General features: G+C 48.6%; 1 protein-coding gene across 3 annotated transcripts; it reads right to left on the reverse strand.

Moving 5' to 3' along the window:
* Positions 1 to 26797, reverse strand: HEXA (hexosaminidase subunit alpha). Of its 3 annotated transcripts, none has more exons than XM_026478456.4 (14): positions 26494 to 26797; positions 10505 to 10597; positions 9532 to 9597; positions 7343 to 7389; positions 6737 to 6847; positions 5754 to 5855; positions 5158 to 5290; positions 4356 to 4536; positions 3326 to 3412; positions 2981 to 3053; positions 2063 to 2246; positions 1771 to 1861; positions 1270 to 1374; positions 1 to 244 (listed from the first exon to the last, which is right to left on the reverse strand). In XM_026478456.4, exons 1-14 carry the CDS (start codon positions 26744 to 26746, stop codon positions 181 to 183), a joined length of 1590 nt encoding a protein of 529 aa, XP_026334241.1. In that variant the 5' UTR covers positions 26747 to 26797; the 3' UTR covers positions 1 to 180. The 3 variants fall into 3 exon arrangements, with proteins under 3 accessions (XP_026334241.1, XP_048077820.1, XP_048077814.1); XM_048221863.2 differs by lacking the exon at positions 26494 to 26797 and adding an exon at positions 26147 to 26254; XM_048221857.2 differs by lacking the exon at positions 26494 to 26797 and adding an exon at positions 15846 to 15920.
* Between the last annotated feature and the right edge of the window lie 616 nt (positions 26798 to 27413).

A 27413-nucleotide genomic window follows, 5' to 3' on the forward strand; every position in this document is an offset into this window, starting at 1 on the left:
TTACGGAAAAGTGCCACATCACTCTTTATTGGATGCTAGTGCCAACACCGGCCCCCTTCTCTCCATGCACAGGGGCACGTGGGCAAGGGGCTCCGTCCCCCGGCCGGGAAGCAGTGGAAGCCTGGCCCCACTCCCACTCTCCTAGGGCCAGCACCCTCCTCAGTGCCTGGGGCTGCTTGCTCAGGTTTCTTCAAACTCCTGTTCACAGTAGCCTACATTGAGGGGCTGGGCCTGGACACCTCGCCTGCAAGAGGACACGAAGAAACAGGGTGAGATGAGCCACTTGGACAGCGGTCAGTCCAAGGCCCCAGCAGCACCTCTACCACACCAGCAGTCTCCCCTCCCCCTACTTCCGTGGACCTCGAACCGCCCCCGTACACCAGAACCACTCAGGGATCTCATTTCCAGAGATTCTTACTTGGCCTGGGTCACGTGTCGGCAAGAATCTGCATTCTGAACAGGCGCCCCGGGTGATTCTGACACGGGGACATCCAGGAATTTTGGGGGACACCTATTTCTAACCTTCTGTCTCTGTACCTGAGTCCCAAATAACGCAGTAACTTTAGAAAAGAGCGGATGGCTAAGGGGTGCCTACTGCTCTTGGCCCCCTGAGCCCCCCTTTAATGGCCCGAATGCTATGAATGCAGTGGTGGTGGGGGACCAGTGTGCTGTCCTGTTCATGCACACGGTGTGGCCATGAAACCCTGTTTAGCCTCACAAGTTCCAGGATGTGGCCAGTCTCTATAGGGGACCCCTGGGCATGCCTTCTTTATTATTCAAATGAGCAACATGCTTAGAGATGGTAAGGAACCAGCTCAAAGTCGCCCAGTGAATTACGCACAGCTGAGGCCTAGACCTTGCCACGGCTGGCTCTCGGCTCGGCACTAGGCTGAGTCCTCCAGGTCCTCAAGACTTCGTCAATGAACAAAGCAGGGAAATGACCATCTTATGCAGGCCCATCCCCAACAGTGGCACAGGTGTCATGAGAGCCCATAAAGGCACGGCCATGGCTAAGAGCACAGAGTTGGAAGGTGGCTTGGATCGAAACCTGGTTCTGTGATTTGGGGCTTTACATTAACTTCTCTGTGCCTCAGCTGCCCATCTCTAAAGGGAGGATAAAACGGCCTGCTTCCAGAGTGAAATAATGCCTGTAAAGGGCTCAGCACAGTGCTTGCCACCAAGGAAGCCTCTGTGAGCATTAGCTACTGTTTTCCCTGTAAGTCCCCAGTCTGCCCTGCGGGAAGGCCCCAACACGGCTTGCTGGCCTACCTTAGTAGCTCACAGCGGAATCGGGTCAAACGTTTGAAGGCAAAGTCCACGCTAGTCACCAGCTCGCTGCTCCACAGCCTCTCAGCCACAGCCCCTGCTCTGGGCCTAGAGGGAAGGGTCGCGCACCAGGTTGGCCCCTGTACTCCCTCCAAGGGAGCCGGACACTTACAGGCTGCTGCCTCCTATCTAGGCGCCCTGGACTCAGGGCCAAGGTTATCTAGAGCGATAACCTGGCTGGGGGGCTTCTAGGGACTTCTAGGGCTCGGCTCCAGCTTCATGAAGATGTGGACCTTCCCTCTCCCAAAGACTCGGAGCCAGAGTAAGGTGAGGGGTGTCATGAACGGCTACTGACAGCAGCAGCAGGTGTTCTCAGAACGTACAGCTCCTTCTCTCCCAGGCCTGGAAGGAGGGACTTGTCCGGAGGGACTGGACGGGAGTGAGTCTGTAAGGGAGAACCCGTGCCCACACGTCCAACCACCCACATCCTTGGGAAACCCTTACCAGAGTCTGGGGGCCAGATTTGTGCTGTCCACATACTCTCCCCACATACAGGCCTCTCCACCAATCACTAGAGCCTTCTGCTGAGGGCTACCTGAGGGAACACAAGGAACAACAGGCTGCTGGTGGGGTGGGGGGTAACCCTAGGGTCTCCCCTCAACCACCTTCCTGAGGAGCCCTCTCCTCAGATAGGTCATCTCATCTAACCCGAAGGGTCTAGCGCGGACCCTCCTGTTCCGGCTCCGCGCCCCAGCCCAGCCGCCTCTGGTCCGCAGGCAGAGCTCTCCGCTTTCACCTTTGAAGTCCAGGGGCTCCACCATGTAGATCTCACTCCAGTCGGGGCCGTAGGTGATGTGATTCAGGTACCAGGGGGCAGAGAGCAGGGCGCGGAAGCCAGCTCTGGTGATCAGCTCCATCTCCTTCGTATAGTGGACTGGTGTCTCTTCTCGCCACACCTGAATGATTGTATCTGGCCGAACCTGACACAAAATTAAGGGCACACAGCTGAGGCGATGTCTGGCCCACGTGCTTATGCAAACGACCCAGGCCAAGGGATATGTACCCACTCTGCTCTCAAGCAGCAAAGTATTTCTCGGTGACTCCCCGCCACTGGGCTCCTAGCCCAGTACAGAGGCCAAGGACTCTGTAGGCCCTAGGAGTCCTCCCTGCTGCTTCCACCCCCAGTCCTTCTGCAGCCTCCTTGTCCGGGATGAGACGGTAATACTGGCTGTGAGCTAAGGGAGACAAGCAGCGGGGTCCAGGAGACTCATCAAGAGCTACCATGTCCAAGAATCTCCAGATGCTTCTGAGGTTCCTGCAGAGCCCCTGCATTTGGCAAGAGGCTGGGACCTAACTGATCAACAGTGAAGGAGGAAGCAGCCCCGCTCCTAAACCTGGAAGACTCCAGTCTATGACTCAGAAAGAAAGAGCCAACCCAGCATGCCAGTCTCAGGAATCCTAAGTAACCTGGCAGCAGAAATAACTCTTGATCAGTTTGTGGTGAGGGAAGAGAGACAGATGTTCTGACACTCACACCCAGGGCTCAGACCTCTGTGACCTTTCCAGAAGGGAAAGGAGAGATGGCTCCCCCCGTGCTCTGAACATAAAGCCTAATCCAAACCCAGGGAGGACCGGTCTGTGCAGAGGCGGGGAAGGGCGGAGACACCAGAGAGAAGCCAGGCAGGTGGCTCCTTCTCTCCCCGCCCCCGCTCACCTTTACTTTATTGTCAAACACCTCCTGCCACACCACGTAGCCCTTGTCGTAGGCGGACACGATGCTCAGCAGCCTGAGGAGGAGAGAAAGGGTCTGCTCAGCTCGGACAGGTTCGAGGCTGTTGGTGCCAGTGCTCTAGGGCCTCAGGCTGCCGAGGGGCTCATTCCTGATTGAGCAGGGTCTTCCCCAGCTGGGAGCGGGCTACTCCAGAGCTGAAAAGATAGGACAAAGTACCCGTTCAAGGGCCCAGAGAGTGGTCAAGCGGGGCCTGGCCCTGGTACGGGAAGTGAGAACTACACAGGAGGTAACCCCAAGAAACCCTGCCCACCCTCTTTCCTTCCTCACGTTTGGATGTAGAAGGACTCCAGCTGCTTAAAGTCATTACCAAAGCCTTGCTTCTTCATAAAGGCCTGGATATCTGGGTTGGACTTCCTGAATCCCAAGAGAAAACGAAGATTAATTCTTTCAACATCCTCAAAGCCCAAAGCTTGGGGATTAGCCACCTGGCCTCCCACCACTTCTTTTTTCACTTGAAAAACCAATCAACTTCGGATCTCAGAGGCAGGTGTCGCTGAACAAAGCAGTGTGAAGGGGGCCACTGACATAGGCTGAGAAAGGAGTTTGGACCCCAAGAGCTTTCAATTTAAACTCTGAGCAAGAGCACATATTAACCTCTCTGGTCTACAGCACGTGGTTCTGAGGTCTTGGTCTGGGGCTCTGGGGCACTGGATTCTGGCTTCCCTGTTTAACCCCCCCACTCAGGCATATTCTGCTCTTCCCTTCCCATTCATTCTTTATTCCAGGTGGACCGAAGTGTTGCTGTTACCTGCTCTCCCTCTCCCAAGAACATTTACATTTTGCTCACCTTTCCTCCTGGAATGTTCCCCCCTCCTCCTTTCCTCTCAGAAAAGCCTATTTCCCCAGATCCAGCTCTAGTGTCCACTTCTCAGAGAAGCCCATCAACCTCTTTTGAGGGTTTGGACCTTACAGTTTAATACTGACTAGACATTTTCATACATTAGTCTCAAATTCATCTGTGTCTTGACTCTTCAACCAGACAATTTGACAAAGGCGGGGATTATTTTTCTCTATCCTGGACTTTCCCAAGACAAAGACCTGATTCTTCCGTAAGTATATCAAGGATATGACAGGAGAAAGGGACGAGTTCACACCCCCAGCCTTGCCAAGATCAGGGAGGGCCTCTATGTCGGTGCAGAGAGGAAAGGCCCAAGACCTGAGCCATCTGGACTGAGACAGATTGTTGTCAGAGGTTAGCCCCTGAGGAGCACCTGAGATAGGTAGCCTCTTAGGAGCTAACCTCTATTCTGAGTAGGCGATTCATCAGGCAGGGATGGGAAGATCAAACGGATCATACCAGCAGGTGAAATCAACCTCATCTCCTCCAAGGTGAAGATAAAAATCCGGGAAGACAGAGCTGACCTCCAAGAAAAATGCGCTCATGAATTCATAGGTAGTGTTGAGAATGGGATTCACTGGTCCAAAGGTGCCAGTGGGATGAGACCCAGAGTAGCAAGGAGTCAACAATCCAGGGACACCTAAGCCAACAGAGAATCCCACACAAGTGTCACAAACACACAGACTCCCACGCAGTCATGTACTTAAGGACATTAAGTTGCACAAAGTGAGATAATCAGGTTCATAAATATTACTGAGGCAGGGACCCTCGGGCACTCACAGACGCTGCTGATCATGAGCTTTTAGTCACAAAGAAATAAAAATATAGCCACAATCGCAGACAATCAGAGACCGGGTTGCTGCCACACAGCTATCAACACACGCACTCTTGCCTTGACACACTGCTTCCAGCAGGGGTCACCCTCGTTCCCAAAGGCTGCTCTCCTCACACCGCCTTTAGGCAGTAAAGAGAGACCGCCTGAGCCAGCGGAACTGGGAAGATCTTTCTTAACTCTAGGGCACGACTTGCAAGGGCATGATTAAGACAAAGCTATCTGAGAAGATTCGCGCACAGTTTAAAAGTGAGCAGTGGCCTTCTTTGTCCAAAGTCAGTTCTGCCTATCTAAATTCCCAGGTGGAAGGAGTTGATGGAAAACGTTCTTCCAGGGACCAAGGCCCGGCCATGCCGCATCCAAGAGTCAAAGCCCTGAAGCCCCACCGAGGGGGATCAGTAGATTCTTTCTATCCGACATTATTCTTACCTGGTCCCCAGGACAGAGTGTGGCCAGGAGTGTCAAACTCTGCCAACACACGGATGCCCCGAAGCCGCGCATATTCAATCACCTCCTTCACATCCTGTGCTGTGTAGATATGGGTGGCAGGATCATAGGACCCCTGAAAGGCACAAGACACCCTTAACAATGTCATTTCCCGAACGCTAGCAGAGTAGAAGATACTCAAATGCCTCCGGGACTCCCTACATATCAGGAAGTCTACCCACAGCTCTTTGGTATCAGGAACTATTTCCAAGGAACTTTATCATAATTTCCCATAAGCTAGCACATCTGTTGCTTTATCTGAGTGTCATAATGCCAGTGAGACAACAAGATAGGTAGGTAGCAGAATATAAACGAACAGAAAGAAAACGAGACCAGGAAAGATTATCTGTCGGACAAAATTAATGGCAAAGTTTGGACTCAAATTAGGTCTCCTGATTCCAAATCCAGTGCCCTTCCCCTAAGTCAGTGTGTCGCTCACACTGGCTGGTGAGGATGACAGCCAGTGTCCTTGCCAGCAGGGCCATAGCCAGGCTCAGACATCCATCCACAAACTTGCTCTTGGAGAAATTGAGACGTACCTTTCTGGTGAGCTCTGGAAAAGTGAAGCTGTCATATGGGAAAGAAGAGTCATCGACCAGATGCCAATGGAACACGTTGAATTTATTGTATGCCATGACGTCCTGTCGATCAGAGGACACACTGTGAACCCATCACAGCTTCTCCAGTTTCGGCCTCAGACTTGGGAAGGCAGGCAGACTGGCAGGCTGCTCCACATACCCCACCAAGCTCAATCTGCGCCAGCTTCCTGATAAATGTCGACAGGGTCTATCTACCAAATCTTCCCATCAGGGAATGCCTTGCTGTCGGGGGAAGACCTGGCGTGTTTCTTATTCTCCCAGGGCACATCCAAAGATGTCTGACAGAGGCATTACCTCCTCTCTCTGAGACGAGTTTTAGCCACACTGAGAGAACAGCTGCAACTGTGTGGTACCCCGGTTTTCCAAAAGCACCACCATGCCCTGAAGACTAATATGTCTTCCTGCCATTTGTTCTGGGTTGTCTGGCTAACATTTATCCAAACTGTGAAGTCTACTGTTGAATTTAGTGGCCCCATAACCCATAATCTCAGAAGCCGAGACTGGTGGATGTATCCCCTCCTTTGGTAGACACATGAGTTGGACCAGCAACTGCAGGATAAGACTGACCATCAAACTCAAGATAGTTAGGAACATCCTGAGCTATGGCTTTTGAATATCTCTTTCCTATGACCTCGTCTGTAACTAAACTAAACTTGGCTTGATTGAAGAAGCCAATTCCCCAGACCACCTTCTGCATTCCTGGAGATAACCTGGACGTTGGTCCAGAGTAGCCAGTGGGGTAGTTTAAACCACTCCTTTTCTTCTTTTTTGTCTTAGAGTGGGTCATCTTTTCCATTTTCCCTAGGAGCTCAGAAAGTTACATACACTCCCTCTGCAACGCTTTAGGAATATGGCAACTGGTCTACCCCTTGCCCCATCACCCCAGAACACTAAGGGCAAAGACGGCCTTAAGGCCTGGGTACCAGAGTGTCCAGGATGCTGGTCAGTGGCAGGTAATGGCGTGACGTATCCAACAACAAGCCCCGGTGAGGGAAGCGGGGAAAGTCTTCAATCTCGGTCTTGTTGATAAAGAACTGTGCGAACCAAACATTGAACATGTCAGGATTCAAAGGAAACTCACCGTGGGGGTGAGAGGGATGAGGAAAAGTCCCCTGATCCTTCAAAAGCCAATCTATGACTGTTCTGCAGAGCAATCATCTCCCCACATGCCCCACATCTCTACCTCAGTGACCACAAGCAGGCACCTGTCAGAGGGTAACGGTCCCATGCTAGCCACACACCAGTCAGCACACGTTCTGGATTTTTACTGTTAATCTTATTTTCTTTAAAGCAGTGTGGTCTCAAGGTCATTACTACATAATGACTCAAGGAAACTACATTACAGTGATTCCAAACGGGCCAAATCTACCAAACCGGTTTCCACCTATGTCTCCTCCTAACTCTTCTTGGGGCCATCTCGAGCCACCAGGACTCTGTCTAAGACAAAGTAAGTTATTCCCAGGACTCTCAACATTCAGAGCAAATCCCCAGAGATAAAAAAGGAACCTTTTCGGAGGGCCCCCACTCACTGCGCCCTCAGGAGATCTCCAAACAAGCTGGCTAAAAGTCTCCAGACCTACGGAGAAGTAGAGAGGCAGAGTAAAGATTTAGGGATGTGGGAAAAGAGATGCACCCATCTGGAAGGTTCCCAACGTGGCAGAGGAGAATGCTTGGGCACATGGTAAAGTGGAAATAGTACGGGCTCGGTGAGTCCCAGCAAGGGTGCAAAGAGGGTACTAGGGGGCCGGTACCTGCTTTTACTCTGCATTCGAGTTTGGGAGACGGCGGTGTAAGGGGCTTTAGCGCCTCTCCCAGGAACACACTAGCCCTCAAAATCCACATACCTCTTGCCCATATTTCCTAAGCCTTGAACTCACAGGACTATCAAGGGAGGCCAAGATGTCTGCTCACATGGGTTAAGGCTTTCCAAATGAACCCTGATCGGGAGCTAAGGGAGCTGAGAAAAAGGCGGCCCCTCATATTATCCCAGACTGAACTGTGAAAAAGTAATCGTAAGCTTAAGTTTCCAAGGAGCCTGGGTCCACAGCTGGACCTAGAAGACAAAGAATCATCCACCTTTCCTCTTGAGAGCCTGAGAAGGGAACTAGCTATAGGGAGCTGAGATACGGTGGGCAGCAACAGCCCCAGAAGGACTGCCCCAGTCCACTGGACACAAACTCCTAGATTCTGGCAAGGCCCAAGGGCAGGGATGCTGAGTCCAGAGTGTCATAGGTTCTTGACAGCTAGAGCCCGTCTTCTGAAAACCCAGCAGAAGGATTTCCAGAATCCCAAAATTTCAGCAGGAAAGAATCTGAGATCTCAGCAGTCACTCAGCACCTGCTTCGAGGCAGACTGCCCTTATACTGTTTTGGCCCGCTCGCTCCTTCCTCCCTCCCCTCCCCTCCCCTCCCCTCCCCTCCCCTCCCCTCCCCTCCCCTCCCCTCCCCTCCCCTCCCCCCTCCTCCTCCCTCCCTCCCTCCCTTCCTTCCTTCCCTCCCTCCCTCCCACCCTCCCTTCCCAAAAGATTTTTATTTATTTATTTGACAGAGAGAGACAGCGAGAGAGGGCACACAAGCAAGGGGAGTGTGAGAGGGAGAAGCAGGCTTCCCGCCGAGCAGGGAGCCCGATGCGGGGCTCAATCCCAGGACCCTGGGATCATGACCTGAGCCGAAGGCAGACGCTTAATGGCTGAGCCACCCAGGCACCCCTGTTTTAGCTTCTTTCTACTCTGATTCTGACACCCAGAATTCTGGAGTCCCAAATTTCCCCCTGCCCCAACCAGACTAATCATAGCACCTGCAGGGGCGCCCGAGTGGCTCAATCATTAAGCGTCTGCCTTTGGCTCAGGGCGTGATCCCAGGGTCCTGGGATCGAGCCCTATATCAGGCTCCTCCGCTGGGAGCCTGCTTCTTCCTCTCCCACTCCCCCTGCTTGTGTTCCCTCTCTCGCTGGCTATCTCTCTCTCTGTCAAATAAAGAAATAAAATCTTTAAAAAAAAGAAAAAAGAGAAGAGAGCACAGAGGGAAGTCAGCCCCATTTCTCCAAAACACAGGCGAGGAGGCGAGGAGGGGTAAGGGAACAAAGATGGACCAAAACAAGGTTTGAAATTCTGTGAGAATTTCCCTCCTCATTCACCAGCAGGGGCTTTGCAAAAGTAGTAGAGGTGTGTGGCTAAGTCTGTATCTAAGGACCAAATACCTTTTCAGTAAACCAAGAGGAAGGGCAAAGGCCTATCACGTGTTAGTAAAGTCCCACTTTTCTCCTGAAATACTATAGTTCTACATATCTTATGCTATTTACTTCTTTTTCGACATTCATCTATTTCTTGTGATCAAGTTTCCTCTCTAAAGAACCCTTCCAATCACGTGTGTTTAGTGAGAGCTGAACAGACAGCGTTTGCGGCAGAGTCCCAGGCAGCCTGTTCCCTGCTGGGACCCTGAGCATCAGCCTGCAGGGTCTCTTACTGCTCCCCCAGAACACCTGACCAGGAGAGCTGCTGCCACTATTGCACGGGCTGACACCTGTCAACTTCTAGAGACAGCTGTAAGGAGAACACTCCCTTCAGGGAGATGGGGAAACACTCCAATTGGTCTCCATAAAGGAAGTTTACTAAAGTGGGGGTATGTGCTGGGCCCCCGGTCTTGTCCTCCCAACCCACCAATGTCAACCTTCCCACTTCATCCCTCTCTTTCTCTCCCAGCATCAGCCCCCACGTTACCTCGGAGAGCTCCCCAGACAGTCTCAGAGAGGAGGAAACAATGATCGTCATTTATGGTCAGGGTGTCTGAAATGACAGGAATGACCCCATTGGTTAAGGACTCCTACTCTCAGATTACATGTCCTGTGTAAATCCTTGGATTAAAAAACAACAGTAAGATCACATTTTTTTTTCCTTTCAAAGAGGAGACATCCCCAGAGCAGAGCAGCTGCAGGTCAGCTAGGCCTTGGGCCAGAGTGGGAGGGTGGTCTCCCAGAGGCTCTGTGGGCCCTAGACGATATACCCGATGAGGGTCAGGCTAGAGAAGAAAAGTACCACCCGCCTTGTGGTTCAGTCTACCCTCCAGAACCATGAGTTCCCGCCAGCCCTTAGCTGAAATGAAAGTATGAGGTGGACAGGGATGCTTGGAAGGTGTGTCCAGGTTACGGTGTTCCCAAAGCCTTTGTAATCATCCTCCTTTCCCTTGTCGCCAGGCTTCATTCAGCTACTTCATCCAAGAATGTGAGGAGGAAGCCAAGACTTGAACGTTCACTTTGGCGACGGAGAAGTTCCCAGATACTGCTGCTCAGGGAGGACAGGAGGCAGCATAGGGCTAATGACTTGACTTTATTCCAGTCATTATGCCCAAAAACACCATGACCAAAAACTCCTTCTCCTCCCAGAGTGGGGTCTCTTAAAGAAAATCAGCAAAGTTTACGAACTCCTAAAATGGCAACAGAATTATATGCAGTCCAGAAGGCAAGCCCTGTGGGACTCCGTGAAAAGCCACTGAGACGTTCCACGGCCAACCTTCAGACACTGGTTAGAGTGTAAATGAAAAATTCACCTTCTGTGCTCCCAGCCCTTGATGACCCGGGTTTTCCCCAGTCCTAAGGGCTACAGGCCTAGCATCAGGAAGTCAGGCCAGGCCAACCAGAGTTACAGCTCCAGACAAGTGCTTACGCCCTACGACTGGGAACAAGGTGGTACTTACAGTTTTCCCCTGACTCCAAAGAAGGAAGCTCGTTACATCCAGGAGTGCCCACAAGGATTACCAGTGAACTCTTCTCCGGTGCATGCTGTTTTCCTGAAAGGACAGGGTAAACTCAGTGTGGTTGACCTGCCACCAGATGCGACAGGCAACACCAAGGTCCTACAGGAAGGTCCCTAGCTCTAGTCCCTTCTGCTCACATGCGTGTGGGAACAGGCAAGGGAGGAGAGGGCATTTACCCTTGGCACAGGGATTGCCCCATCACCTGTTCAACTTTTTCCCTTTGGTTGTGCTCCCCTGTCTCCCCAGTAACCTGCCCTGACCCATGTATCCGTGATCTGGCAACAGCTCTTTGTAACCAGGGCTCTATATTTCTAGTTTGGTACAGTAAGCACGATTCCAATACCTCGACAACTGCTTCTAAACTAGACGCAGCTTGAGCATTTCTAGTCAAAGCGTGGTCTGCAGGTGAGCTGCTGACTTGCAAGCGGCAATACCGGTTGAAAGGAAAGATACTGAGAGGAAGCTTATGCGATGCCGGACTGTAAATCGATTATGTCAGAATAAACACCCTGTTCAGTCCTAACACTTTTTCATAACACATTTTTTGATGCAGGGAATAATTTTACATTCCCGCATGTGCACCTCTCCTCCCGCTGCAGACCATCGCTTGAAGGAGCACTGTTCCTGAGGGCTCCAGGCGAAAGGTTTCCAGTTTGGCAAAAGCCAGGAGTTGATGCGAGCAGATGAAGCAGATGACCAGAGGAGCTCCCATGCAAAGGAGGCCTGAGATCATCGAGCTGGTGCCCCAGCAGAGGGACACGGTCACCATCCCATCCTGCTTCCTTCCCTCTTCCCAAACAGGTTCTCTGCGGAAGACTTCTGCCCAACAGCGGAAAGCCACCCAGTATGAGCGAACGTCTAAAGCAGTTCTTCAGTGCACGCCCCCCCACCCAAACCAAGGAGCCAAAGCCAAAATACTAATGCACCGTCCCTTCCCATCCTCCTCATGGTTCTTTGTGACCTTCAAGGCGGTTCTGATTGTACTGCCCCAAGCCTGACTTCAATGAACTGCTTCCTTCTATTCTTTTCTGGAACTACATGCATCCACACTGGCCCCACAACCATGACTTCCTACAGAACCACAAAGTTAGGGATAGGATGGCCTGGGAAAAGGCAGGGAGAGAGAATTCAGAACCAAACTGGATCCCAAATGTTATCCATCTCTAGGGCAGAAGTAATCCAAGAGCCTTGAGCCGTTTCCAGAAAGCCTGCTCAAATTTCCCGAGCACTACCACATGGCCACACCTCAGCTCTCGGGCTCGCCAAGAAGCCAGCCAGTAAGGGGCCCTTTTTTATCATCAAGAATAAAACGTATTCTTTCCCCTCCCTGTAAATACTCTGCATCCCACGCTAATACCTACCTAAATCCTGCAGGGAGAAGGGAATTTGAGGCTACTCTGGGCCGGGCCAACTCACAACTCCATTCTAAACCCTGAAAACTCATCTCCGACAACAGAGAACAGCCAGGCTGTCAGGGCAGAGACGACCCTCAAAGCAGAATCTATAGGGCCAGCCCAAGCTCCCCAGGCAGACAGGCCATCTCTACAAACCCTCAAGACCAAGGAGGACTTAACTGAGAGGCAGGAGCGAAGAAAACTATAAAAGAACATTCCTCCTTAAACTGTGCCCTCATCCCTTCCCTCCTTGCCCCCACTCCCATCCCACACATCACAGAGCCTCGGTATCAGTATGTGGAGAGCTCACCTGCTTATCTCCCCAGGTGGCCATCCAAACGAGGGCAAAGTCCTGAGCTTTAAGTTAACTCCCTGGACCTCAGCCCACGGAACTGAGGAGAAATCCCAACTATCCACGGGCAACTGCCACAGTCACTGTCCTAATGACATTTAGAGGCTGCACAAACAGCAGGTTTATCTGAACTATTGCCTGGTACATAAAAAACAAAACAAAACAAAACAACCTCCAACTTCTGTTGGTGCTAGTATATTTTTATTTTCCTAAAACACACCTGCACTCCATCCTCTAAATCCAGAGGCTTTCCGGGGGGGAGGGCTGTACACTCCTTACAAGATCTGATGAAAATAAAATGAAAGGACTTTTCCCCCTCGAACAATGGCCTTAACTAAGGGCTCATCCCTCCACCCCCTGCCTCTAATCTTACGGTGAAGAAAACCTGTCCTAAGCGTTCTCAGTGACTCATTTGGGTTTGGGCTGATAAAGGAGGTAGACAGTCACGGCTGCTATTTAAACAAGCCATGAGGGGGAAGGTCTGGGGGAGGCGGCAATGGGAGAACTGGCAAAACAGGAGGGACACTGGGTCATTTAAAAGGATGTAAATAGTGTATCATCATTGTGGTTTTCCGCCTCCAAGTTGCTACCCCGAAGCAAGCAGGAAACAGGCGGGGGGCAGGCCCGCCTCCTCTACACGCACCCACACGCTCTGCACCGGGAAGCACTGAGGTGGGGGAAGCGTGGCATGGCAGGTGCACCCTGAGCCCGGCTGGCACAACAGGAAATTCCGAAGCCTCAGGTGCTCCGGAAGAAGCCTGGCAAACAGAGCACGGAGTTGGGAGACCAGGAAAGGCTGGCTTTGGTTCTGCGGCTGCGAAGCTGAGCGAGTCTCGGGGCTCCTGTTTGCAACCCTGCGAACAGTGGCAAGGTAGGACCACATCTGGCTACTCCTCCAAAGAGTTAACGCTCTGTGAGCCCACACACGGATAGCGTGCTCCAGGGCCCCATTCCGTGACCATTGCCTCCTATCTCCATAGCTCCCGCACTCCCTGCTTTCCCGTACACCTGCTCTTTTCCTCTGGTTCCCTGAAACGTGTGCACCTACATTTTAGAAGGGGAAGAAATTCAAACAGTACAGAAGTGTTTGTGACAAAAAAATTAGTTACCGTTGGCACCCCTCCCCTTTCAGCATCGGTTAGCCTATCTCCCCCAGACAGGTCAGCTCTGGACGTGGACCTCCTGAGACCCTCTTCCTACCACAGTCCTGCTGTTGAACTTTCTCCAGAAGCCAGTGCCACGACCCTTCCACTACGCTTCTGTTCTCAGTTCCCTCCCATCTTCGCTCCCCTCCCTGCTGGCCTAGGTGTGCTGATGCGACACCCCAGACACAATCCAGCCAGTACTGTCAGCAACCTGTCCTTTCCTTCGGCTGCGACCAGCGGATCAACGGCCATCTGCCTTCTGGGCATCGACCCCGGCTAGTGCGTCCTACTGGAGGGAGGAGAGAAAATCGTGTAACAGCAGGACCGGGCTGCTGTAAAATCATGGTCTCTCATCTTGGCTGGGCCCTTGATGCTGCCCTGAACCTCTCCCGTCTCCACCATGCTGTCTTCTATTCTCTGCATCAGCTACTTCGAATTTGAGCCACTTTCTTCAAGTCTGTAACTTGATCACCACCGCCCTTACTCTCGGTAGACGATCAGCAGAACACTCCCATCCAACTTACTTCCCCTCTCCCCCCTGGCGAACACATCTGCAACACACGCCTGGTCTTTATCTTTGCCTCCTGCCCTAGTGGAAGGGGTTTCCGGTCACCTGTGCTCTGGATCTCTCTTCAGGCTCCTCTCGTCTAAATGATTTCCCTTTTCCCCCAAATCTTCAAATTATTTCTTTCTTCCTATTCTTTCCCATCAGCATTCAAATATTTGCGAGTCTTCCTGGGTTCAACTCCATGTCATCTCCAACAGACTCTTTCTCTTGCCTTCTGGTCCCAAAGAAACTCCAGAGGAAATGCAGCCTAAGCGGTTAGGTGCCGAACTTCAAAGCCAGACAGACCTGGGTTCAAATCTTAGTTCCAACACTTTCTAGCTGTGGGACCCTGTGGGGAAGTTATTTTCCCTCCGTGCTGCAGTTTCCTCAGCTGAAAAATGGGGATCGTGAGGAGTACCTACCTTACCGGGCTGCTGGGAAGATTAAATGAGCCAGCGCACGTAAAGGGCTTAGTCAGTGCCTGGCACACAAGTGCTCACGGAGTTGGCCAACCTTAGTCCTCTCCTGATAGCCACTTCTGACATCCTGTCCACTCCTTAGTCCATTATAACATGGCTTCTTTTTCCTCCACTCCTCTGCAAATGCCTTCACCAAGGTCCTGTGGTTCTTTAACTAAATTCAAGGGACCCTTTTCAATTCATTCTTCATTCATTCTTTCAACAGTTATTTACTGAGTGCTTACTATGTGCCAGGCTGTTCTAAGTGCTGGGGACACAGCAGTGATCAAAACCGACAAAATCCCTGCTGTCCCAGAGGCAATAATTCTGGTGGCCACTCACTTCTTCAGGGGCCTCTTGGCAGCATCAGACATCCCTGATGTTGCTGAAACGAAACTCCCTCAGCTCAGGGGACATGGCTCTCTCTGGGTTTTCCTTCAAGCTCCTTGGATATGCATCCTCCTTCTCCCCTTCCTTCGCCAGCCCCTACATGCTAGTGTTCCCCAAAGTTTCCAGGCTTCTCGTTTTCTCTTCACTTACGCTCTCCTTGGACAATGTCACCTACCCACAGTTGGCTGACGATTCTCAAATCTACCTTTCCACGCCAACTCTTCTTCTGGGACTCTAGGCTCATAGGCCTACACTCAAATGGCTTAAAAGCCCTTGAAATCTTAAATACTAAGTTGAACTAACTCTTCATTCCTCCTCCCGGATGATCTTCTCCCTCAGTTTGATAACAATACCACCTACTGATTTATCCAGACCAGAAACCTCCTCCTTCTCTCATCTTTCTGAGTAGATTAAAAATCCACGCACCCATAATATTTACCGATGGTCTACTATGCGTCAAGCACTATGCTAAGCACTGAGATTACAACACTAAAAAAGAAAGACCCAAGTAAGTCTTTTAGCTACAAAATCCTTACTATCTCAACATCTTTACGACCTTCCCACCCCGAGTCAGTGCCTCTCGTAAATTCTCACCTGAATGACTGAGGAATCTCCCAGTTGTTCTCTCTGCCTCCATATACACCCCATTTCAATCTACCATCCACTGTGATCTTTTAATATGAAGATCTTTTCTTTGCTACTGTGCAGGAATTGTCACGGTAACACAATGAACTCTTTACAGAATCCTGAAAATGCCACATTTTCTCCATACTTTCCTTTGCACATATTGCTTCCTCCAAGTGAAGCAAACTTTGCATTGCCTCCACATCTCACCTAATTATGAAACAGCTCTGATTCTTCCTTTTATAAAACTTTTCTGTCATTCCCCCACCCTTTCCTAAGAGACCTTCCTATGAGATCATGAAACAACGTATACATACATTTTTTCGTAACACTTATCTTAATATATGCTGTTTATTTGTCTATCTCCTCACCGAGGCTGTAAGTTCCTCAACAGCAGGGGCCAATCTCAGGGCCTTTGTATTTCCAGTGCCTGACACACGGTAGTCATTCAATAAATGTTTGCTGAAAAAATGAACGATGCTAGAATTAAAAAAACGCACATTTAATGCTATGTATGCATAATGATTGTGCTACATGATAATCAGGCATAAATGGCAAGTAGTTAATGGAGAGATTACTTTTATACGCCCAAACCTAGTATTTGTGAAGTCCTGGGATTAGGGTGGGGAATGGTAAGAAGACACCCAGGCATACAGAAAGTGCCTTTTCAGACACGGCTTTGAAGAACCTTGGCTCCGTTAATCCAAAGATTCGGGTCTTTCTACTTCTCTGGAAGGGAGCATTCATTCCTGCATCAGGGTACCCAGAAACTATGTCTTTACCTCGGTACACAATAGCTTCTCCTTGCACCCAACCTGCTCCTCCCTGAACCAAAATATTTCCATCATATCAATGTGTTTAATTCACAGGATTTTAGCAGCATGAAGAAAACATTCATTTTGGTTATAAAGTGGCATTTGGTTTGGCTTCTGGAGTGGACACCAGGAAAGTCAACCCAGCCTAGGCACCTCCCTGCTCTTTCAGGGATACCCTGCCCCCTTGTGTCCTGTACTCTCCTAGGCTGGTGCCCTGTCGGTTCTCCATGCCCACATTGTTCCCCTCCCCCTCCACCTTTATCTCTGTCACATCCAGGTTTTCTCTCCCCATATTCAGTCCAATGAAAGCCCTAGAAATCATTCATTTACCACTCATTTCTTCATTCCAACCAGGATATAGTGAGCATTTACTGTACGTCTGGAACTGTGCTAGGTGCTGGGGCAGTTCAAAATAAAAACAAGCCCAGTCCCTGCCCTTGAGGAGCTCACAGTCTAGTAGGAGAGACAAATACAAACAACAATTACAAAGCAGTGTGATAAGGGCTAGGGTGGGTATGATAGCTCCCTCCTGAAAGGAAGGGACGCTTCACCTTGGAGAGGACTTCTGAGCAGAACCTTGAACCCTGAGAGGGTGTTTGCCAGGCTACCAACAGGGGAAAAGGTACTCCACGCCTGGGAAGCAGCCAGTGCAAAAGTACATTGTTGTGGCTAGGGGAAGAGGCAAGGCCGCCCCTGTCAAACTTCTTATCCTGGTAAAGTAGGAGTCTGAGAACCCAGCTGCCCCTGAGCCTGGAGCCCCTCCACAGTGCTGCTGGATTCAGTCTGGACCACAGTGCCTCTTCCCAAGAGTCCCAAGACTTTTCACCCTCTAGAGACTACTAATACCCGCTCAGAGGTGCAATCTATCCAGCCCATAAATGAATCCTGAGTGTTCTCCCTTCTATCTTCTTTGTAAACGTTGTAGTTAAAAGTTTTCTTGTTCTCCCCTACTTTTAAAACTTAATCTGTTCTCTTCCTCTCTCCCCACCCACAAGAGAGCACCTCCCTGTAATTCTGGATCCCAAAAGATGACTTAGGTTAACATTTTGCACAGTCTTTCAATTTTTTTTCTAAAGACACAGATTTATTATTTTTATTATTTTTTTATTTTAAAATTTTTTATTATATTATGTTAGTCACCATACAGTACATCCCTGGTTTCTGATGTAAAGTTCGATGATTCATTAGTTGCGTATAACACCCAGTGCACCATGCAATACGTGCCCTCCTTACTACCCATCACCAGTCTATCCCATTGCCCCACCCCCCTCCCCTCTGAAGCCCTCAGTTTGTTTCTCAGAGTCCACAGTCTATTTTTAAAGCAAAAATGAGATCCTAATACATAAGAGATTATAACTTTTTCCCCACTTACCAAATGATTTGCAGATCTTTTATTGTCAATATATATAGATCTACATCTTTACTTATAAATGCTAAATAGAATTCTATTCTTGAAATATACTTTAAAAAGTGGAAAGTCCTAACTTCTCTCCTCTTTGTGAACATTACAGATGCTTCTAAGTTTCTGATACTATAAGCAATGCTCTAGTAAACACTCATTCACATGTATATGGCTTTCATACTCATTTTATGGCATATATATGTGTGTGTGTATATATACATATATATGTATATATACATATATATGTATATATATATAGAAAAGCATTGGTTGAGAGATTTCTGTAGGAAAATTCCTAGAGGTAGAAATGCTAGGCCAAAGGTAAGAAAATTTTTGTTTTTGTTTTTAAAGGTTTTATTTATTTATTTGACAGAGAGGCAGCGAGAGAGGGAACACAAGCAGGGGGAGTGGGAGAGGGAGAAGCAGGCTTCCTGCTGAGCAGGGAGCCCGATGCGGCGCTCGATCCCAGAACGCTGGGATCATGACCTGAGCCGAAGGCAGATGCCCAACGACTGAGCCACCCAGGTGCTCCAGAAAATTTTTGGTTTTGACACTGCCAAATTACTCTTCCAAATTGTTATATCTGAACAAAAGTATAAAGCTGATTTATATCTGAACCAACATACATGAGTCCATCCCTCCACATCCTTCCAAAATTAGACTGTCTCAATTATTTTTCATCTGTGCAAGCCTGATAAAGAAATATACCATTGTTTTAATCTGTATTTTAAATATAATGACTGAATTTGAGAATCACTTTGCATTTACTGGCTATATATATAATTTTTTTCTTCTTCTTCTTTTATTTTTGTGAAAGAGGGAGAGAGAGGGAGCAAGCAGGGTGGGGAGGGGGAGAAGGAGAGGAAGATAATCTTAAGCAGGCTCAATGCCCAACGCAGAGCCCGGCTCGGGGCTCAATTTCATGACCATGAGATCATGATCTAAGCTGAAATCAAGAATCAGACACTTAACCAACTGAGCCACCCAGGCACCCCTTTACCAGCCATACTCTTTGCATTTAAAAAAAAAAATTTTTATTGATTTACAGAGCTCTTTTTATTTTTTTTAAAGATTTTATTTATTTATTTGACAGAGAGAGAGCAGCCAGCGAGAGAGGGAACACAAGCAGGAGGAGTGGGAGAGGAAGAAGCAGGCTCCCAGTGGAGCAGGGAGCCTGATGTGGGGCTCGATCCCAGGACCCTGGGATGAGGCCCTGAGCAGAAGGCAGACGCTTAATGACTGAGTCACCCAGGTGCCCCTACAGAGCTTTTTAGATTTTAACCGGTCTTTTAAGATTGCAAATAGTTCCCCCATTTTGTCCTTATTTTTTGAACCTTATGGTTCTCTTGTTTTTATTTTTATGTAGTCAAATTTGTTCATCTTTTCCTTTATGGTTTCTTTTATCTGCTTGCTTAGAAAGGCCTCCTCTGCCTCTGGGACCATATGAATAGTTTCCTATACTTCTAATAGTTTTATGGCATGACCTTTATCTTTAGATCTTTAGCTACCTGGAATTTACTTCTGTGTTTGATATGAGATATAGATTTAATTTTATTTTTTCCCAAATGGATAACCAGTCATCCCTACATATTTATTGACTAAACATCTTTGCACTTTTGATTAGAAATGTTTCCTTTATCATATATTAAATGCTCCCATGCAGACGAACTCTTGCTGGACTCCGGAGCGCATTTTCATGGCCATCTTACAGTCAGGAGGACCTAGCATATCATACCGCTATCATCTTTTGTCATGCTGCCCAGTATATAGACGCCTCTGCTCATTTCTGTTCTGGACCCACACTCCCATTCCTACAAATGTTATTTCTTCTCCTCGACCAAGACACCTGGACTACACATCACCCAGCCCCACAAGCCTCTGGAATCTTGTTATTCAACTACCAACATCCTCAGTCTCTTCCACTTCCTCCTTAACTGAAGACTGACTCTCCCCAGGAATATTATTTCCCCTACAACTTGCTCTGAGAGGCGGTTCCTTTTCAGCTGCTTCCGGGACATCTAGCCTCTACCATCGAGTGAAAAAAACACCTCTTTTCTGTGGTTCATGATATGCAGTTGTAAAATCTCCTTGTCACCAACACTCTGCAACAGCCTGGTCACCTCTTCATGACCCAAGACTTTGGATCCTGGTCCCCAGGCTTCCTCTCCATTCCAAGGCTGGCTTTCATGCTGGGTGATTTCAACACTCGAGAGGAAGAACTAACCCACATTCTAGCTCAGCAGTTAGCCAACAACACCTGAACACCCTCCCACGGTCACCTTTTGGACCTTCTTGTTCCCTGGAGGTATCCCGACTCATTCTCCCAAGCTTCCGTACTGCGGAGCTAACCTGCTGATCCAGCCGAGGTCTGTGCGCTTCACCCACAGGGACACTGCGTTTCTTCAATATATGCTATGAAGGCCTCTATCCTGAAGGCTTTTCCCACATGCAGCTCTTTCCGTGTGGATTACTAGCTGCATCTCCACCAACTCCTACTTTCAAATATGACTGGACAGCTCTTTATGGAAGCCTTCCCAAAATGTACCCTCTCCTCCACCCCAGCACGCACACTGGGGTCAGGTGTCCCCAAAGTACCTTGTACTTATCGGCAAAAATCACGTTACTGATACTTTACTGTATGTCTGTATTCCCACTTTCAGAGACTATAAATTCTTTAAGGACAAAGTTCAATTAATATTCTTGGACAAGTGCTACCGACAAATTACAGTTGCTTAATAAATACTACTTGTACTAAGGATGGAAGGAAAGAAGGAAGCTGCCCAGAAACACTACTGGAATCTGATAATGATGGGCCCGGGATCAAAACATTCATAACTCGAGTGCTGACGATTAAGCAATTAGATGTTAGAAGTTACTATCTGAGGTGATTAACACTGAAGTATGATCAGGGCTTACTCCTACCAAAGGCCAGTAGTTTTCCAAATCACTAATTGGTATAAGGCTTGGTGAAAATATTTATGAGTAGTAGATTGCCCCAAGATTGCACATTGAAAAGAGCAAAATCTTTGTAGATGAGCAGACCCGACTGGAATTTCTGCTCCACCGCTACGAGCTGTGAAGCCCTGCACATGTGAGTCTCAGTTCTGAAAGACGAGGATACCAGCAACCTCACAGAGCTATTACAGAGATGAAACGGCATAATTACAGCAAGTGCCAGACGCTCAATAAACACTAGTTTCCTTCCACCTTCTACTTCCTTTTTCTTAAAAAGTCAATTTTGCCACTTGGGAGGAGCCCAGAGTTGGGGTCCGTTGTGGGATAACCAGCCGCTCTCAGGGCTTTTCATGAGCTTCTCATAGGAGCCTAAAGGCTCCACTACTGTGTGATGACACCCTGTATGGCAAACAGGCTGAGACTCCAATATATAGAAGGGACATGGGCTTAGAACTTTGAATTTGCCTCAAACTAGGACTGTGGCTCTGGTCCAAAGACCAAAGCCACTAATGCGGGATCTTCGTACTAGTTACTACCAGGACAAGGTCAAATAGGACAATAGTTAAACTTTTCATCTAGGACAGAGTGTACCTGGTAAACCTTCTCCCTCGCTCCCAAAGCTTTGCAAAAGCAGCGGAGGCTGCTTACTGACCCCCAAGGTGATAAGCACCCAAACTTCCCACACCCAAGCACACGCTTCCAAAGGAAAGAGCTCTACACCCCACCCAAGCCCAGTCACCTTCAAGAAGTGGACGTCAATCGCACACCACTATTGGCTAGAGATCAGGGCTGAGTGCACGCCAAGGAAGCTTAAGCAGTAACAAAAGCTTAACACAGAAGCAAAGGAAGTGAAAGAGAGAAGTTGACACAGTAATGGGTCTTATTCACTACAGCCGGGAATTGAGAAGAAAAGCAAATCCATTTCTCCATTACAATGGATTACAGATCCATACACCTTCAGGCAGATCACAGAAAACCCTTCACATAAAACTTGATCGCCTCGACAGATCCAACCTCTTCTCTTCAGCTGTTCTCATAGTCAGCGGCTCCTCAAAGGTGGTAAAGAACTCCTAATCCGGCTGGCTAACAGTCTTGTTGATGCACATTGTCTCCCTCCTTATCAATTATTTCCAGGGACGGCAGAGGAAATTTAGGAAGATGCAGAAATATAAAAGTAACCTCTCTAATTTCTAAAAGAAGTATTGGTTGGGCAGTAAATGTAATCCACAGGAAAAGGATAGAGGTTTACGTCTTAAAGGGGCTAAGAAATCGACAATGTGCCCCAGCAAAAAACTGTGTAGCTATAAGAAAAAATAGCTCACACTTGCTATTAAAAACAAAAACAAAGTACCACCTAGCAAAAACCCTGCCATGCCCTGTTTCACTCTTCTGTTTGGAGATGACGAAGTGAGGTGGAAGGAGAGGGGGAGGAAGGGAAGCTTTGGGGCTCAGACTTAATTTTTTATTGTTTTATTTTAAAATCACCTACTTCTTCCTTCGGCTGTACCTTCCTTCAAAGACTGTAACGGTAGTTATCACTATCTCCCTGTTCTCTTCAGAAATGCTTGAAATGGAGACAGATTTAAAAAGCAGCAGCAGCTACTTGGAAATGAGGTGATTTGCCTGAGGGCACACAGTTAAACAAGTGATTAATAAACATTCTCTGGCTGACTCCTGAATAAATCTTGTTCCAGACCCTGAGTCCTCTACTGCATAGGTTTTCAAGCAAAATACCCAAGGCAGGGGGGTGACGACAGCTCAAGAAAGTAAGATTTGAATTTTTCATAAGCCAGGCGCAGGCTACCCACGTACATCCTGACCACGCTGAGCTTCTTGGGCTCAGTACTATCCCAGGCCATTGGGAGAGTGTTATGATTTAACAATAAAGAAAAAACAAGGTTGTGGGGAAAAAGGCTCGTTGAGGATTGGAGGCCAAGCTAGTCTAGGCTTTGGGATTCAAAATGGAGCCCAACAATTATTCTGGCCCTCACTAAAAACTATCCTGCTACCCATCTCCTTCCAAATTCTTATATTTGTTCTCTTTATGTATCCCTCCATTCTCCACATACCACTTCACGAAACATTCTTCCTGTGCGGTTTTCTGCCTTTTTGCTTTCAAGCAATAAATTTCGTGGTAATAAAGTCTTCGCAGGAATAACTTGTCCTTGTCACAGAAAAGGTTAAAGGTACATAGCCACTACGCAATTAGAGTGCAGCACTAAGCAGGATTGCTCCTTCTCCCCAGTCCAGCTGCCCGACCTTATCTGTTTCCCTCCTACACTCCCTAGATGCACTCCCAAGGCATCTCCAGTTTTGTAATGAGATACGAGTAGTCTGAGCTGGGACCACAGCACAGTGTGATCCTCCTTTCCCTGGAATCCACATGATAACATTCCAAATTTGACACCTGAAAGGCAACCATTTCTAAATGAAACCTGCAAATCATCTTCTTGATGGTCTTAGAAATAGATAAAATCATGAGACCTTCTACTTTTATACAAAGTCGCCCTTTTAAGTTAATATATCCAACAAATAATTAAGTATCTCTTATGTTCCAGGCATTGTAATAGAAGGAATGGCCAAAGGAGGTATTTTAGGAGACTTAGATTGTAATCAACCATGCCACTTATTAGTCACTTGTTTCATGTCTGAGGATGAACAAATCAAATATTGATAATGGCTGCAGAAGGATCCAGATACTCATATAATAATCTTCCTTTCAAAAATAAAAGGAGTTATTCTATTCAGGGACAATGGCATCCTACGTAACTCATAGGAATATGTGTGTGACTATCACAACTGGATGCGAACTTTAATAAAAACTATTAAGTACTATGGCTTCAATCAACTAGTTTCAGAAAAGCAAAGAAGAATTCAGTCAAATGACAAAATCAGATTTACCTGATTTTACCTGAAAAATTTGGGCTTTATCAACTCCATCAGGCACCCAGAAAAGTATCTGGGGCAACATTAGATAGGTGCTATCCCAAGTGATCAGATCTTTGATTCATAAACAAGATGTGGCTCAACAGTCAAAACAGAGAATCAGGTCCACTCAAGTATCTAGAGCTTAAACTAATTCCACTTAACAGGTTTAACAACATGCAACACACACCCTCCAGTTGGCAGAAACACCTCTCAATGACAAAGACAGGGAGCAAATACTAAACACCTCCATAGACCATTCAGCAATTGGTGGACTACAGCTAATCCTTGAAGGTGAATTCAGAATCAAATCAAGCCTCGATAATAGATTTGTTTTTCAGGGAAGTACGGATTCCACTGAATTCCAGGTTCAGATCAAAACCAGAAGTTGTGCTATATTAAGAAGAACACTGGCCCAGAACCTACAAGGAAGTTATGTGGAAGGAGGAGATGGAAAGCTGTTTAAAGCTAGGACTTAAATTGCATATGTTGTTTTCTTTACTAAAATCAGCCCCATAGAGAAATACAGTCTGGTTTGGGCCTTGCTGACGTGACTTCTCCCTCCAGGGATTCATCCTTGTTTTTGTAGAAAGAGGATTACAGTCCCAGTCATCTGAAAGCCTTCCAGGAAACGAATGTTCCAAAGGGAAGGCTGCATAGGAAGAATGAAAGAGAAGGAAGTTACTTCTGTGTCTTTGGTAATGTTGATCCAAACCAGTTTCCATCATCTCCTAATGGATAAGAACCCTTAAATAGAGCAAACTGATTCACAGTAAGGTAACAAACTGAAATAAACATCTTATTATTTAGTTTATCTGTCTCTAAATCTTTCATTAGGGGATTTACTAGGACACCATTATCACATATCATCCCCATTTTCATCTTCTTCATTATACTCTAGACCTATAGCAATGGAGGCAATGGCTTAATTTAGATGTATAGGAATTACCCTAATTTATACCATAGTAGCAAACATTCTAGCTATCTTTTAAGCATTTTATAACACACTGTGTCCTTTTGCTTCATATTTCCCCAATTGGACTTCAAAGCTTGAGCCTACTTTTTTCTTTTTTTTAAGATTTATTTAGTTTAGAGAGAGAAAGAGAGCAGAAGCAGCAAGGGCAGGCAGAGGGAAAGGGAATCTCAAGCAGACTCGCCGCTGAAGGTAGAGGCTGACGTGGGGCTTGATCTCAGGACCCTGAGATCATGACCTGAGCCAAAACCAAGAGTCAGACACTTACTCGACTGCACCACCTAGGAGCCCTGCGTCTACTTTTTTTTTTTTTAAGATTTTATTTATTTATTTGACAGAGAGAGAGACAGCCAGTGAGAGAGGGAACACAAGCAGGGGGAGTGGGAGAGGAAGAAGCAGGCTCCCAGCTGAGGAGCCCGATGTAGGGCTCGATCCCATAACGCCGGGATGACGCCCTGAGCCGAAGGCAGACGCTTAACGACTGAGCCACCCAGGTGCCCCCCTGAGTCTACTTTTGAGCATGCTTTTCTTGTAACCTCCTGAGTGCCCAGCACTGGAATAGGCACATACCAATTAGACGAAAGATCTCTCTCTCTCTCTTTTTTTTTTTTTGCACAAGCTACGCCTTAACTGTTCTATACCAAAATAAACACATTCTGAGTGCCAATCTTGTCTAAGGCATTACTTGTCATAAAGGATTCAGAGAAATACGTATTCTATGCACACACAATAGCAGGCCTTTTATCCTCTCCAGCCTAATCCATCTTTCCAGTTAAGAACTACCCTGACGCTGAGACTGTATTTCTTTCCCTAAATTATCTAAGTACCATCTGTTTAATGAAATGCCTTTAATTCTATAAACCCAATGAGAACATTTGTGAAAGTAATTTAATCACACTTGAGACACAGTACAAGATGATGTTACCATATGGCCCAATCATAAATATGGCTTCCCCCCATAACTACCTATACACCATAACCAGAGAACCAGATTCCAAAACAGTGTGAAGAAAACTCTACATTTTAAGCCCAGAAAGTAGAATTTTATTCCTTTGTAAGGGTGCTGACTCTACTTACCAATCTGCCATGAAATAATCCTCAGACACAATTTTCAGCAACTGCCTTAGACAAAACTGCCCACCCCTGTTTTAGATGAAACCAATATCCAAAGCACTCCTGACTTCACTTCAATCCCACACTTCTCCCCAGTCTCATTCTTCCCCACTCCCCAGTCCCGACCCTCATCACATACACCCTCAAAGCACTTTGAGCTCAATCATAACCATCTGCGCCTCCGCTCAAGCCTTTCTTCCTCCCTGCGACACCCTCCTTTCAGTCCTGGCCAACTATATCCACCACCCCACTTTACGTGGTTGCTCAAAATTCATTTCCCTATCAAAGCCTTCTCTGACTTCTCTCACAGTTTAACCGTGTACTGGACAGGCCACGTGTCAGACAGTTTTACGTGATTTTGCATAGGTCAAGCCATCTCTAACGTCTCATCTCGCCAATCTTGGGTGTCAGCTCTGGGGTCCCCTACCCGGCCCCCGATCACAGCCTCACTAGGACCCTGAGCCACTTGAACACGGTCAGAGGGATCACCTTCGATGTCTCCTGGCACAATACTTTCAGCAACTTGATATCCTGACTGCACTGCAGTCCTGTAGCAGGCATTGGTGGCGAAACAGAGCCCGGGGGGCAGGATTCCGGAGAACTCCTGGCTCCAGAAGTCCGCTCAGGGAAGCAGAGAATGGAGCTGGGGACTGGACGTGGGGGAGGCTGCGACGACAGCTGGGGAAAAGGCGCAGGAGGAAGTGGAGACCAGAGGGTTGTGACCCGACGACGGGGTTGGGCAGAAGCCAAAAGGAGGGCGTCTCGGGAGGTTTGGGGAGGTGCCCCCGGGCAGGCTCTCTCGGGGCCGGGACCGCGGCGGGGCAGGTCCGACTCACTTGCGGGTTCAGGAGGTTGCCACGAGCGGGAGCTGAAGAGGAGGTCGCGGTAGCGCTGGAAGGCCTCGTCGAGGACGGAGCAGCCGGGCTGCGCGGCCGAACTGGCGTGGTACCGGAACTGGAAGTTGTACGGGAAGATGGCGTAGTGGGACTCGGAGGTCTGGACGTACTGCGGCCAGGGCCACAGGGCCGCGGCCCGGCCGGCGAGCGCTGCCGCCAGCAGCAGCGAAAACCAGAGCCCCGGGCCCGCCATGGCCCGCCGGTCTCGTCGCTCCCGGCCGGCGGGGCCACGTGAGCCCCCGGTCAGCTGAGCGGCGCCCGCGTGACCGCCCGCGGGCCACGTGACCGGCCGGCTCGGCGGCCGCGACCCCGGACCCCCCCGCTCCGAGCCGCTCCGGCCGCCCGGGCCGAGAGGCGCCCCCGGCTGTGCGAGCGCCCGGCGGCGGGCGGCGGGGGCGCGCGGGAAGGGACGTGTTCCCAGCCTGCAGGGCCGACGAGCTGGGAGGCGGAGGACGTCCCGGGCGCGGGGAACTTGAGAAGCGGGGGAAACGGGAGGATGCAAAAGGCTGGTGGTTTTAAAGTGAAACGCTGAGGGGCGGAGAAGGGGCTGGAAGCGGGTCGTCTGACGGGTTCTGCCAGAGCGGGATCACAAGATCACAAGAATGTGATGTATGCGTGACTGGAAAAAATCTGTACTTTCAGAGCAAGCTGGAGGCATCCCATTTTCTGCCTCCGGTGTGGGCTCTTTCCCCGATGGTTGGTGATCTCTTAGTAAGTGCCCCCCAAGTCCCCTCCCCCGAAACCAAACTCCACGAACGGGGGCATATACTTACTGCAAGCATGAAGACGTTGCTTAGACTTTGCGTGCAAGAGGGAGAATGCCCGGAAATAAGACAGGCCCCTTCAGGGGCTTACATAGC

This window comes from Ursus arctos, unplaced genomic scaffold, assembly GCF_023065955.2.
Source record: "Ursus arctos isolate Adak ecotype North America unplaced genomic scaffold, UrsArc2.0 scaffold_28, whole genome shotgun sequence".
NCBI lineage: Eukaryota > Metazoa > Chordata > Mammalia > Carnivora > Ursidae > Ursus > Ursus arctos.

Coding starts and splice junctions, on each gene's coding strand:
- HEXA (XM_026478456.4), bottom strand. CDS start 26,746: ATGGCGGGCCCGGGGCTCTGGTTTTCGCTGCTGCTGGCGGCAGCGCTC. Junction 7,390..9,531: donor TGTCTGGGGAGCTCTCCGAG/GTAACGTGGGGG, acceptor ACTTCTCCGTAG/GTCTGGAGACTTTTAGCCAG. Junction 5,291..5,753: donor TTCCAGAGCTCACCAGAAAG/GTACGTCTCAAT, acceptor TGTGCCTTTCAG/GGGTCCTATGATCCTGCCAC.